Here is a 15,160-nt window from a genome sequence, read left to right on the forward strand (position 1 = left end):
ATCATGTCTCCTCTGACCCGCCTTTTCTCTAAACTAAAAAGCCCCAAATGCTGCAACCTTTCCTCGTAAGGGAGTCGCTCCATCCCCTTGATCATTCTGGTTGCCCTCTTCTGAACCTTTTCCAACTCTATAATATCCTTTTTGAGATGAGGTGACCAGAACTGTACACAGTATTCCAAATGCGGCACCACCATAGATTTATACAACGGCATTATGATATCGGCTGTTTTATTTTCAATACCTTTCCTAATTATTGCTAGCATGGAATTTGCCTTTTTCACAGCTGCTGCACACTGGGTCAACATTTTCATCATGCTGTCCACTACAACCCCGAGGTCTCTCTCCTGGTCAGTCACCGCCAGTTCAGACCCCATGAGCGTATATGTGAACTTCAGATTTTTTGCTCCAATATGCATAATTTTACACTTGTTCATATTGAATTGCATTTGCCATTTTTCCGCCCATTCACTCAGTTTGGAGAGGTCTTTTTGGAGCTCTTCGCAATCCCTTTTTGTTTTAACAACCCTGAACAATTTAGTGTCGTCAGCAAACTTGGCCACTTCACTGCTCACTCCTAATTCTAGGTCATTAATGAACAAGTTGAAAAGTACAGGTCCCAATACCGATCCTTGATCCTTGATCCACTTTCTACAGCCCTCCATTGGGAGAACTGTCCGTTTATTCCTACTCTCTGCTTTCTGCTTCTCAACCAGAGCTTGGAAAAGTTACTTTTTTGAATTACAACTCCCATCAGCCCCAGCCCGCATGGCCACTGGATTGGGCTGATGGGAGATGTAGTTCAAAAAAGTAACTTTTCCAAGCTCTGTTCTCAACCAATTCCTTATCCACAAGAGGACCTCTCCTCTTATTCCATGACTGCTAAGCTTCCTCAGAAGTCTTTGGTGAGGTACCTTGTCAAAAGCTTTTTGAAAGTCTAAGTACACTATGTCCACTGGATCACCTCTATCTATATGCTTGTTGACACTCTCAAAGAATTCTAATAGGTTACTGAGACAGGACTTTCCCTTGCAGAAGCCATGCTGGCTCTGCTTCAGCAAGGCTTGTTCTTCTATGTGCTTAGTTAATCTAGCTTTAATAATACTTTCTACCAGTTTTCCAGGGACAGAAGTTAAGCTAACTGGCCTGTAATTTCCGGGATCCCCTCTGGATCCCTTTTTGAAGATTGGCGTTACATTTGCCACTTTCCAGTCCTCAGGCACAGAGGAGGACCCAAGGGACAAGTTACATATTTTAGTTAGCAGATCAGCAATTTCACATCTGAGTTCTTTGAGAACTCTCGGGTGGATGCCATCCGGGCCTGGTGATTTGTCAGTTTTTATATTGTCCATTAAGCATAGAACTTCCTCTCTCGTTACCACTATTTGTCTCAGTTCCTCAGAATCCCTTCCTGCAAATGTTAGTTCAGGTTCAGGGATCTGCCCTATATCTTCCACTGTGAAGACAGATGCAAAAAATTCATTTAGCTTCTCTGCAATCTCCTTATCGTTCTTTAGTACACCTTTGACTCCCTTATCATCCAAGGGTCCAATCGCCTCCCTAGATGGTCTCCTGCTTTGAATGTATTTATAGAATTTTTTGTTGTTGGTTTTTATGTTCTTAGCGATGTGCTCCTCAAATTCTTTTTTAGCATCCCTTATGTCTTCTTGCATTTCTTTTGCCAGAGTTTGTGTTCCTTTTTATTTTCTTCATTCGGACAAGACTTCCATTTTCTGAAGGAAGACTTTTTGCCTCTAAGAGGCAAAAACAGACTTTGCTCGTTAACCATGCTGGCATCTTCTTGGCCTTGGCGGTACCTTTTCTGATCTGCGGTATGCACTCCAGTTGAGCTTCTAATATCGTGTTTTTAAACAATTTCCAAGCATTTTCGAGTGATGTGACCCTCTGGACTTTGTTTTTCTGCTTTCTTTTTACCAATCCCCTCATTTTTGTGAAGTTTCCTCTTTTGAAGTCAAATGTGACCATGCTGGATTTTCTTGGCAATTGGCCAGTTACATGTATGTTTAATTTAATAGCACTGTGGTCACTGCTCCCAATCGGTTCAACAACACTTACATCTCGCACCAGGTCCCGGTCCCCACTGAGGATTAAGTCCAGGGTTGCCGTCCCTCTGGTCGGTTCCATGACCAACTGGTCTAGGGAATAGTCATTTAGAATATCTAGAAACTTTGCTTCTTTGTCATGACTGGAACACATATGCGGCCAGTCTATGTCCGGGTAGTTGAAGTCACCCATTACTACCACATTTCCTAGTTTGGATGCTTCCTCAATTTCATATCTCATCTCAAGGTCTCCCTGAGCATTTTGATCAGGGGAACGATAGATCGTTCCCAGTATTAAGTTCCTCCTGGGGCATGGTATTACCACCCACAATGATTCTGTGGAGGAGTCCGCCTCTTTTGGGGTTTCAAGCTTGCTGGATTCAATGCCTTCTTTCACGTATAGAGCAACTCCGCCACCAATACGTCCTGCCCTGTCCTTGCTTATTCACACTAGCCTTTGGCTTAGCATTAGGTCTAAACTGGGCTATTGTCATATTTTTGGTGCCAGGGAAAACGTTCTTATTTTCCCAGGCATTTGAGCCTTAATAGGTTTTGGTTTCTGTAGCCATATGGTATACTTAGATGTTCATCTAGCCATGGGGTGAGGAAGGAATTTTTTTGTGGATGAACACTTTTAGTTTGTAGTTGATTTATTTGTTACTTATTGTATCTCTTTGAGACTCTCTTGGTATATGTATAAAAAATAACAAATCAAATATATGTGTATATACACATACAATATGTACACATACAATTATTCATAAATTAATATTGCATATTTACACAATGTATATGAATCTTCCATTATATAAAGATTTGAGGGAAATTTATCTGATTTCAAGTTGGCCATGATTTTTTGTCCTGTTGGGCTCTTTATAACAGCCCTTTCTTCATAATTCTTTTTCATGTTGTTTTCCTTTTGAAAGTTCGGCTTTGAAGAACATTTATTTGTTGGAGTTCCACCCTTCCCTTGGCCTAGTATCTTTAATTCCAAAAGCTCTGGGTTATGTCCTTCAGGAGTTTCAGCAAATCTGTAGGCCAAAAACAGCCAGTGAGGCAATTAATCTGGAAAAACATGTACTTCAACTTGCCCTGGACACATGGCTGACCATGGAACGTCCAGAGTCTTTTTATGGCTCTCAAATTCAGAAAGATGTAAGTTTGTCTTCTATCTTCTAAATTTGTGGTGATTTCATTTTTTAAAAAACAACTAAGGCTACACTAAATTATTCATTCCTACCTGGGAGTAATTGCTATTGAGTTTAATGGGATTGACTTCAGAGTAGATGTGCATAGGATTGTGGTGTGCTTCAAAATGTCAGTTGCAGACTTTATACACTCATGTTAGTTACGATAGACTGATCTGTTGATATACAATACTCTGTACATCATCTTGTTCCTTGATCAGCACAGACGACTCACTAAAACCTTCAACACAAACTTTTAAAGAATTACTGTTTATGAGCTGAGCAAGTGGTTTTTTTCACTTTAGAAGGAGCTAGTTGCCGTGTTTATAGCTAAAATAAAGATTTAACACCTTCTACCATATAATCCCTCTCTCTTTCAGATAATCTGAGGAGGCCCTGTTGGACATCCCTTGCCATCTGAAGTGGTTTAACAGTCAGCCCCTCTTCCCAGAGAACTCTGGGAATTGTAGCTCTGTGGGGGGGAATAGGGGGTCTCCTAATAATTCTCCACCCTTCACAAACTACTCTTCCCAGCATTCTTTGGGGAAAGCCATGACTGTTTAAAATGGAATAATAGTGGAATAAATCTATAGTGTGAATGTAGCCTCAGTTTATAGAATGTTCTGCCAGAGGAAATGTCTTTGGCCTAACAGACATTTAACTTAGATTTACTTTTCTCCCTGATTTCCTGTTGCTATATTTCTATGTTATCTGGTTTCTCCTGTCTGTTGTCCGTTTGTGTGTTTCATGTTTTTAATTGTTCTGTTTACTAATGTAAGCCACATTGGCCCTATTCACATGTAATATGAAGCTAAACCATAGCTTAGGACAAATGAACAAACGTGCTGGCTCCCAGAGAGGAGGAGATCACAACCAATTTGCTCCTCCCTGTTGTTTTGCTGCTGCGCTGAGCTCAGCCATGGTTTGGCTTGTCATCTGAACCTGGCCTCGTACTTCAATAAAACAATTAAATAATATTCTTTTGACTGATTGTTTAAACGTTTGTTCCTCATAGCTATTCACAGATGTTCTGGTTGAAGACCCTTCTTTTGTTAGAGAGATTGCAATGTCAGCACTGAAATCAGTAGCAGAAGAAGAACAGAAACGGAGCAAAGAAAAACAAGCTTTTATTCTGAATATCTTTGCAAGGCTCCTTGAACTTCTAACCCTCCGCCATCGATTGATAGAGGCAGCAATAGAAAGTGCACAGCTGGGCAGGTTAGCAGTGTGGACATAGAATGGCGACCGCAGGGAGGCCTGCTATGAAGAGGGATTGAGAATTATCCTTAAGTATTTTTCTACCTCGAACATTTTTCTACTTTTGGCGTATGTTGATTAAAATATATCCACTAGAATGCTATAATATTGGGACTGTTGTTGACATTTAGAACATTTATTTCTTTAGACCTTCCTAACTACTGTTAACAAAATATGTTCTTTATATATTACACAGGGTTGGGGAACTTTTTTCAAACTGAGGGGCATATTTCCTTCTGGGCAATTCTCTGGGACCCCTATGACCAGAGGTGGGCTCAGAGGCAAAAACAGGCAGAGTAATAAATGTGAATTTTACCTTTGTACTGTAGTCCTCTGTGTGTGTGTGTGTCTGTGTGTGTACACACACATATACTGTATAGAGAAATGAGTGTGTGTGTGCGTATCTACACACTAAGGATAGAAAGATCTGACAGTTTTGGTTCTCATTTTTCCAATCTTAAATTCAGTTCTCCACATTTCTGCAGCAATTTGTACTTTTTTAAAAATGCTGAGGAAAATTCTCTAGCATTTTAGTGTGTTTCTCCTAATACAACACATTTTTGAAAGCAGTTTTGATTAACATACACATTTTTGTGAGCAAATTTCTTGTCATATAATGCATTTCTGTATATTATTTTCACTCATATATTCATTTTTATACACACTTTCCCCTGACACGTGCATTTTTGTGAACACTGGTTAGCGAGCTACATTGCAAAATTCAAATAAGTGCAAATTTCAAATGACTACATTTTGGTTCTCATATTGATTCAGAAAGTGTGAATTTAATAGATTCAGCTTGAAATGTGAACTGAATCAAATTTCTCGCCCATCCTTACTACACACACATCCCTCTGCGCACCTCCCTCCCTCTTTATCCTCCATCCAGGCAAGCAAGCAGAATTATGAGGGTTCAAGAACGCATTCCACCCAGGCAAAAGCACGAGTCAGGGAGAATGGCCAGTAAAGAGTCTGGGTCTACGGAAAGCGGGAGAGGCCTGAGGGAGGGTCCTAAGGTCTAGATAGAAGGGCCTGGAGTGCTGCATTTGGCCCCTAGGCCCGTGGTTTCCCATCACTGTATTACACCTGCAGTCAGAATGCCTACTGTCTTCCACATCTATTTAAATACAGGATGACTTTTAAACTCCTGTCATCCGTACTGTAGAGTTGTTGGTAAACAAAATTTTTGTGTCTAACAAAGCAAGAGTTGCAGCGTTTTGTTTTGTTTTTCACTGACAGTGGCTAAAGAACCACTGCAAAGTTAGGTGTATGTATTCTTTTCCTTTTAGACTCTACAAAGAATTTGCTGGGGAAATGGGTTTTGAGGAGTTCCATTTGTACCTAAGGCCTGTGTACTTTGAATTCGCAACTCACAAAGAGAAAGCAGACCAGCCCTCACCAATATTCATTACTTCTCTTCTTGAACATCATGACAGTAGTGTGGATAGGTAAGCCAGGGCTTTGTGAGTATGGTAGTTTGTAGGTATTTTAGCCTGTTTTTTCCTGTCTTGATCAACACCAAATGTAGCATGTCACAACCCAAAATATGGGGAAATAGAACAGCTACTCTTTGGTGAACTATCTCAAGTTGATCTTATTCCTAAGCATTCCTAAGTGTGACTGGAGCTTTTCTTATTTTAGTTTCCCCTTTTCAAAAATAATAGTTTTAAAACAGAAAATGAAATGGAAATGGACTGCCTTCAAGTCGACTCTGACTTATGGCAACCCTATGAATAGGATTTTCATGGTAAGTGGTATTCAGAGGTGGTTTATCATTGCCTTCTTCTGAGGCTGAGAGGCAGTGACTGGCCCAAGGTCACCCAGTGAGCTTCATGGCTGTGTGGGGATTTGAACCCTGGTCTCCCAGGTCATAGTCCAACACTCTAACCACTACGCTAAACAGAAAGCTAGTATAATTTCACAAAGGGAGGCAATTAGGGGAAGTGCATATAAAGAATGGAATTAAGTTTTCTCTGCCAGATTCAATGCAGCTAATCTATTTTAGGTTTCCCGAAGAACCAGTATTTATTAACACAAATCGTTGATTGTTCATTCCAGTTTAGTTGGAGTATGAAAGAGGCTGTAGCTGCCATCCTGCCTTAGATAGTTTTGCTTGGACAATAGGATGTGAATGCTCTATATGTATACATATACACTGTTGCAACGCTCTCTCTCTCTCTCTCTCTCTCTCTCTCTCTCTGCCCTGGGGCCATGCTATGTGTATTCCCAACACATCAGGTCATGGCATGGCAACCAGGCACTTTCCACCTGTCCTTGCCAGAATCCAGTGATGAAAGCCTTCCCTTCTTGGCTACTCATGTTAGGAGCAGGAAAAAAAGCCTGCATGACAAGACCCTTGATTTCTAGATCCATGTAGGGAAAAGCGGAAATTCTTTACAGTTCTGACTGTAGGGGTATCACACCACCACTGCTGAATGGCAAGCAAGAAAGGACACAGATGGTGTGATGAGGTGTGAAGATGAGGTGTGGCTTCTGGCAACAAGCATGAGCTCACTGTTGTCATTAATTTGTGTCTGCAGTTGCTGGATGCCGCAGTGCAGATGCTGCAGTGCTATGCCAATAAAGTGCAGCCTGGGCTTCCTGCTTCCTTGCTTTGTACAATGGCGAAAAACTGGAAGTTCAGTCCACATACAGTCTATCAGCTAGTACAAGACCTAGGCATAGTTGTACACTTACTCTTTATGACAGGGGTGGCACACATACCCTCAGCAATTTTTATCCCTTCCCCCAAGACCTTGTCAATTTTGGTGGTGGTCGCAACAAAAAGGAAACAAAATCAAGTGGATGAACCACATGGACTTCCACCTTCCTGAGCATGTGGATGTAAACTGGGGCAGACTGGATGTAAATCACCCCTCTCAATTTGCAAAATTGCGATGATACCCTTTGGACACCAAACAAGGGTAGAATCTTAGTTTAACCAAAGAAATGGATTTTGCAGTTAGTTGTAATAACCCATATACCATATGAAATTGGAATGATCCTGTCTCTCTTTATTCAATCACAAACTTTAGCAGAACTCGTGACTTACTGCTAGAGCACTTCAGAAATCTGCAATAGCATGCAAAAAATATAATTTTAAATCAATGCCCAAATGTTTCTTTTGTAAGGCAGCCCACACTTCTGCACTTTTTAAATACTGCTTATAAAAGGATCAACATTTGGAAAAGGGTCTAATCTTGCCTGTATTGTGGTGCTATCATTAGAGACATGAGTTTAGATCCTAAATAAGCTTCTGCTAGCAGGAGCATCCCATAAGCAGAGTTCTATTCACAGGGCACTCCTACCAGTGGACGAGGGAAGGTGACTTTTACTGACCTATCTTCCGCCTGCAGCATTTTGCCACTTGAAAGTCTGCTCCAGAAGGGTTGGGGGACCTGTGGAGAAGCAGAACAGGAACTGTAGAATGAAAGGATGATTGGCAAAAAATGCTGTCCCATCCTGTACTCCAGCAAGAGCCTCTTCTGGATCCCTGTTCTTTCGTAAATGGAAGGAACTTTTCTGTTTGCAGAGAGCTAGTTAGGATCCAAGCCATTTTTGTAAAGAATGAAGGCTGACATTCGTGGGGGTGGGAAGTGATGAGTGTGAAAAAGAATAAAGCACAGCATTTTCCCTTTTCATTTAAGTTTCTAGGTTCAGGAATACTTGCATTTTAGTTTGAGTAATTTAGAAATATTTATCTCTTGCAGATATATTCCATCCAGCTTAATGTTGAACATCCAAGATATTGACAATCAAATTGGAAAATTTAGCTTTTGTACAAGAGAGAGCATTCTTCAGGTGACTGAATTATTTTTCTTCCAATCATTCTCAAGTTCCACACTATATAATCACAATGGATATGTTTTACTCCCTACCCTTCCCATACATTTATGTTTTTTGTTGAACCAGCAGTGTTCTGAGTTCTCTTTCTAAAAAAATATAACCTGACAGTCTCAGTCGACCACTGTAAATCAGGTTGACAGAAGGGAGAAAAAAATCTAAACTGTGTAACAATTATGCTCTGAAGAATGCATGAAAACAATGATTTTCCATAGGAAGGGGCCATCACTGCGGGATAGTTCCACCTATCGTGCGAAGGCAAGAATGTTTTTGAAGTCAAGACTAGGGGCGTCATGCCCCTCCCACTCTCCAGTTCATTCTTGCCTTCGTACGAACAAGATTGGAATTTCACATAGCATTTAGCTAAGTCTCGTATTTGTCTTTAAATCTTTTCTCTTTTTCTGTGTGTGTTTAGCCTCTGAGGGTTCCCTCAGGGACCGCGGCTGCGGCTTCCTCACCCTTCCCTCAGAGCTATTCAATCCATTTTATTGACTTGATTGGGGGCTCCCTCTGAGACCGCGGCTGCGGCTCTCTTCGTTTTGGTAGTTTCTAGCCCCCACCCCACCCCCGCTCAGTTGTCTCTTTAGCCAGGGGGCTTCCTCAAGGACCGCGGCTGCGGTTCTCCCCTTTTGATCGCTTCTGATCGCTGTTAACCTCCCCCCCCTGATCGGTTGCCGCGGCTGCGGCTTATCCGATCTCAGCGGGAGCTCGCAGCTGCGGCTCCCGCCGTTAACCCTCTGCCTCAGATCGCCCTTGCAACGTGGCTTAAATCCCACTGAGGGCTTTTCAGACCGCGACCGCGGCTCTCTCTGCGGTGGCGGCCGTTTTCCCCTACCTGTTTTCTCCAGGGATTTTTTTGGAGCCGCTACTGCGGGTTTTGGCAGCCGTTTTCCCCTACCTGTTTTCTCCAGGGATTTTTTGGAGCCGCTACTGCGGTTTTTGGCGAGATCGTGCTGGGCAGCCCTTCCCCCAGTTCGCCTCCGACGGCCGCCATTGCTTCTTCCCTCTCTGTCATTTTTTTTTCCCGCTCCTTTTTTCCGGGCGCCATTTTTTTTTCTTTTTTTTCTCTTTTCTTTCAGAATTCGAATTTCCCGCCCTTTTTGTTCCCCTTATTATCGGATACCTCCCCTGCAGACTATCTATCCGTACGTGTGTGTATATGTGCTGCTGACTAATTTACACACGACTGATTTACACACATTACTGTGGCTGTAATCATAGTGGCTGAATTGTATTATCAAGGCTGGAGCTCCAATCCTAGTGGGCTGGATTGTATTATTAAGGCTGGAGCTTTAATCCTAGTGGCTGGATTACATTATCAAGGCTGGAGTTTTAATCCTAGTGGCTGGATTACATTATCAAGGCTGGAACTTTAATCCTAGTGGCTGGATTACATTATCAAGGCTGGAGCTTTAATATCAGTGGCTGATTTGTATTAAATCTGATTTACATTACGTATCCTACCCCCTATGGGGCCGTGAACAAGCCAAAAAACCCAGCCTACAGCACTAATCTGAGTGTGCCTACTCTAAACAGCCTATATTATATTAACGCTGATACCTCTGTGCATTCTGCCCCCTCCGTGGCAGTGCATTCGCCATCTGCCAGTGTATCCTACCCCCTCCGTGGTAGTACGCTGTGCCAGTTCGGGTCTTTACATCCTGCCCCCTCCGTGGCAGTGTACTGCACCCAGGTTCATATAAGATGGCAGAACAGCCAGGCATGTCACCATCAACACACATGGTGCCAGATCAGCCAGACATGCCACAATCAGCCAAGCCACAACATACTAACACGTCTAAGACCAGACATGCCAAAGCACTGGCTAAGACAAAACATCTTTCCAGCCATAGTAAACCAAAGCGCCCTCGTTATGTCTCTGTGCCAACAACCACCACAGCACAGACACACATAAGTGATATTTTCCATTCTCCTGCTACTGCATCTGACGAGGAAGAGTTTGTTGGCTTTCCCCCTCACGGTTCGCCTAACGAACCTACCTCTGGCTTACCGCCTCAGACATCTGTTCCAATAGCTCACCAGGCACATACATCTCACACATCTGGTCTGCAGCTGTCCCCTGATTTCCTCTCTCAACTCCAAGCCATGCTGGCTTATTTCACACGAATGCAGTCACTACCACAGGTTCCTGCCATACCCCCACTCAACATGGACCAACGTGCGTTCCATGCTGCTCATCCTTCCTGCTCACCAGATCCTTTCGATGTAGCCAGAGGCAGATGTACGGACGAAGCCTCGTATGCGGAGGAGTTAACTTTCACTGACCATGTTGAAGGAGACGACTGGAGCGACTATTCAGATCATGAGGAGGATACATCGTATCGCTTGTTCAATACCTCAGATTACCAACCGCTCGCACGTAGGGTACTTCATACCCTTGGTCTCCAGACTGCGCCTTCAACTTCGTCCGCCCCAACTCTCAAAGGGGCCAAGGTCCTCAAATCCCCTGCACCTACTGAACACTACATCCCGGTGCCGGACCCAATTGCCAAATTAGCTTCCGAAGAATGGGCCCACCCACTCAAAGCTTGACGCTTCAAGAACACGGCTGACAGACTTTACACCCTAGCCCCAGACTTCGCCACCAAGTTAGATGTCCCTGGCATAGACGAACCGATCGCTCGCCTCGTTTCGTGATCTATCTTGCCCAGGGAAGGGGAATCCCACCTAAAAGATACTACTGAACGTCGAATAGACTTCGCCCTCCGCAAGAACCACGAGGCCACTGCCCTATCCATGCGTGCCTCCGCTTCAGCCTCCATTTTCTCCAGAGCATCTATGATGTGGCTGGATGACCTTCTAGAGGATGATAACCCTGATCCTGTCGCCTTCAAAAGAGCACTATTGAAACTACGTAAGACAGCAGCCTTTGTGGCCGACGCCACTTTGGATGCCACCCAATTAGGGGCACGAGCCATGACGACTCAAATAGTCGCTCGTCGCACCCTCTGGCTTCGTCACTGGCAAGCTGATTCAGCGGCCAGATTGAACCTGTCCAAGGCTCCTTACTCCGGATCTCTTCTCTTCGGTGAGGAAGCTCTAAAGGCAGTTCTGGTTGACCCAAAAGACGCCCACAAACCGGTTCTAGCCACAGTCAAGAACATCGACCACAGGCCCTTCAGGCGATTTCCCTCCTTTCGTTCTAACCAGCCCTTTCGAGGAACGCGACCAGGAGGACGAGGCCGCGATTTCAGACCCTATGATTCCAACGCATTCAGGGGCTCCTGGAACCGACGCCCCCAGGGCAGAGGTCAGTACCAAGGGCGCAGGGGCAACTCATCGTCCTCATATAGGGGAGGTCCTCGCCTACACAAGTAGTATTAACGCCATCCCCATAGGTGGCAGATTATTTAATTTTGGAGATCGATGGCTGCGCCTTACTACGGTCCCCTGGATCAGGGACCTCTTCACTTATGGCTATACCATAGAGTTCTGGGCAACCCCATCAGACAGATTCCACCCGTCTCCTTGCCCAAGGGCACCAGCCAGGCACAACATCATGCAGACAGCTATACATCACCTCTTGCACATAGCGGCAATAGAGCCAGTTCCCACAACTGAGAGATCGGAAGGGGTGTACTCCCTCCTATTTGCTGTCCCAAAACGAGATTTATCTTGGAGGGCGGTATTGGATCTCAAGTTTGTCAACCGTTTCGTAACATACCGCAGGTTCAAAATGGAATCTCTCCATTCCATTACCGAGAGTCTGCATGAAGGAGACTTCCTGGCTTCTATCGACCTTAAGGAAGCGTATCTCCATGTACCCATTTGCATAGCCCACAGAAAGTTTCTTCGGTTTACCTTTGGCCACCAACATTTTCAATACAGAGCGATGCCATTTGGTCTCTCCTCTGCTCCAAGAGTATTTTCCAAGGTGCTACTCATCCTAGTGGCTTACCTTCGGACCCAAGGGGTTCATATCTACCCATATTTGGATGATCTGCTCATACGGGCCAAATCTGAAGAGCTGGCTCATCATCATTTAATGATCACCCTCAATGTTTTGCAGACCTACGGCTGGCTTGTCAACTTCGACAAAAGCCATCTCCAACCAACCCAACGCCTACTACATCTTGGGGCAATGTTGGACACCCTGCAGGCAATGGTCTTCCTGTCTCCAGATCGCATCACTGCCATCACAAGCATCGCAAGGTCCCTGATGCAACAAACATCTGCAGACGTCATGCTTCTTTCCAGAACGCTCGGAATGTTCATCTCTACAATCCACATTGTGCCATGGGCTCGAGCTCACACTCGGCCCCTTCAGTGGACTCTGTTGCCTTTTCAAAAGGACATTGCCAGCTCCAACCATCGCAAAGTTCGTTTGAGCCCCGCTCTGCGCCTCTCCTTCCGCTGGTGGACCAAGGTTCAACACCTCTCCAAGGGCACGTCGTTCAGAGAACCCCGCAGAACCGTCGTGACCACAGACGCCAGCCTCATAGGTTGGGGAGCCCACTGCAACTCCCAGTACATTCAGGGGGTTTGGCCCAATGCAGAGTGATCTCGAAGCATCAACTGGCTGGAACTAAAGGCTGTCCACTTGGCTCTATGTCATTTTCAGTCTCTGTTCCCTTTGCATCATGTGCTCATTCGAACAGACAACACGTGTGTAAAATCACATTTGAACAGACAGGGGGGCACCAGGTCTCGTCCTCTGCAGGACTTAGCCTCCCTCATCTTTGTCTGGGCAGAACAACATCTACAATCCCTGAAAGCAGAGCACCTCAGAGGGATTTTAAATGTGACAGCAGACTGGCTCAGCAGACAACAGGTCTTCCCGGGAGAATGGAAACTTCATCCAGCCATTTTCCATCGTCTCCAGTGTCGATTCGGCGCCCTCTCAGTCGACCTGTTTGCTTCCAGTCACAATTGCCAGCTTCCAAGGTACTTTGCCCGATACCTGGACTCAACAGCAGAAGCAGTGGATGCTCTGACAACACCGTGGCCAGACGGTCTATTGTACGCCTTTCCCCCCATACCATTGTTAGCCAAAACCTTGAGGAAGGCGCGAATCGAAAGGGCACAGCTGGTTCTGGTAGCACCATTTTGGCCACGCCGACCGTGGTTCTCAGATCTTCTGGCAATGTCAATGATGGATTCTTGGACACTTCCAGTCACGCCAGACCTCCTATCCCAGGGTCCAGTACTGCACCAGGACCCTACTTGGCTCAATCTAACAGCGTGGCGTTTGAACGGAGATACTTGAGGTCAGCTGGACTGTCTGACGCTGTGATTGATATTATTTTGGCCTCGAGAAGACCTTCTACCACTCGAATTTATCAACATACCTGGGTGGCTTTCTCCAAGTGGTGGCAGTCCCACCACCACGATCCATCCCAGGCCAATGTGCACCAGGTACTCCAATTTCTCCATAGTGGCTTTATGATGGGACTTCGACCCAACACTCTACGTAGACATGCGTCTACTCTGTCATCCATTCTCTCAGTGTCCTCTCCTGGAGATCATATTTCCTCACATCCGTTCATTAAACGTTTTTTGAGGGGAGTCGCCCTACGCTCTCCGGCTGTTGTCCATCGGTTCCCCTCATGGAGTTTGCCGAAAGTCCTGCAGGCTTTGCAACGCCCTCCGTTTGAACCCATCAGGACTGTGCCCCTATGCATACTGTCCTTCAAGGTCCTGTTTCTGATTGCAATCACATCTGCCAGACGCGTTTCGGAGTTGGGCGCATTGTCTTCTGCTAGACACCTCTGCGTCTTCCATAAGGACTCTGTTGTGCTGAAGACTGACCCTTCTTTTCGTCCCAAGGTCGATTCAGTTTTTCATTGCAACCAGGACATTGTTTTACCTTCCTTTTGCCCGAATCCTACCCATCCTCTCGAGAAGGCTTGGCATTCGTTGGATGTCCGGAGGGCTCTCAAGACCTACCTGTCTAGGACCCAAGAGATTCGACGAACGGAGTCTCTGTTTGTATCCTTTCATCCAGGGTCTATGGGGCATAAAGTATCCAATCCTACCTTATCCCGTTGGTTAAGGGCATGCATTACCTTAGCATATGAGTCCCTGAAGCTGCCAGTTCCTGCTAGTATAACAGCTCATTCTACTAGGTCAGCTGCCACTTCGGCTGCTTTTGCTACTAATGCTCCTGTTGCCGATATTTGTAGGGCCGCAGTCTGGTCTTCCCCACACTCGTTTATAAGACATTATAAAATTGATCGTTATGCCTCTGCTGATGCTTCTTTTGGCAGACGAGTGTTGCAACAGGTTCTTAATGAGGATTAACATGTGGGTGGTCCCTCCCTATATGGGTTGCTTTGGTACATCCCACAGTGATGGCCCACTTCCTATGGAAAATGTACCATTGGTCTCACCTGAAAGGTGATTTTCATAGGAAGGGGCCATCACGACCCTCCCAGTTGGAGGATGACTAGTGATTTTATCTATGGGTTACATGTTATTGTTTCCATATTATATTTAAATGTAAGAGTGAAGTCAAGACCTTTAGTTCTGTTATGTTATGAAGTTAGGTTAGAGTCATGTTGTTATGCATGTGACTATTATGTTATTTTCCTGGCGGGCCTGTTGGCCTTGTTCTTGTATTTTTAGATATCTCTTTTAGACTCGCTACGAATGAACTGGAGAGTGGGAGGGGCATGACGCCCCTAGTCTTGACTTCAAAAACATTCTTGCCTTCGCACGATAGGTGGAACTATCCCGCAGTGATGGCCCCTTCCTATGAAAATCACCTTTCAGGTGAGACCAATGGTACAATCCAGTTCAAAATTACACAAGTGATCAAGAAAGCCATGCTATAGAACTATTTGGTCTTTCTGA

General features: G+C 44.9%; 1 protein-coding gene across 5 annotated transcripts in view; it reads left to right on the forward strand.

Moving 5' to 3' along the window:
* The window catches only part of LOC133383234 (uncharacterized), a 119,556-nt gene that overhangs the window by 44,998 nt on the left and 59,398 nt on the right, over positions 1–15,160 (forward strand). For all 5 annotated transcript variants that reach the window (XM_061623545.1, XM_061623548.1, XM_061623549.1 and 2 more), the window contains exons 19-22: positions 2,987–3,215; positions 4,263–4,465; positions 5,794–5,952; positions 8,215–8,305. In XM_061623545.1, the coding sequence (XP_061479529.1) occupies positions 2,987–3,215; positions 4,263–4,465; positions 5,794–5,952; positions 8,215–8,305 (682 nt within the window). The remainder of the gene's footprint in view (positions 1–2,986; positions 3,216–4,262; positions 4,466–5,793; positions 5,953–8,214; positions 8,306–15,160) is intronic.

Source organism: Rhineura floridana, chromosome 4, assembly GCF_030035675.1.
Source record: "Rhineura floridana isolate rRhiFlo1 chromosome 4, rRhiFlo1.hap2, whole genome shotgun sequence".
NCBI classification, from domain to species: Eukaryota; Metazoa; Chordata; class Lepidosauria; order Squamata; family Rhineuridae; genus Rhineura; species Rhineura floridana.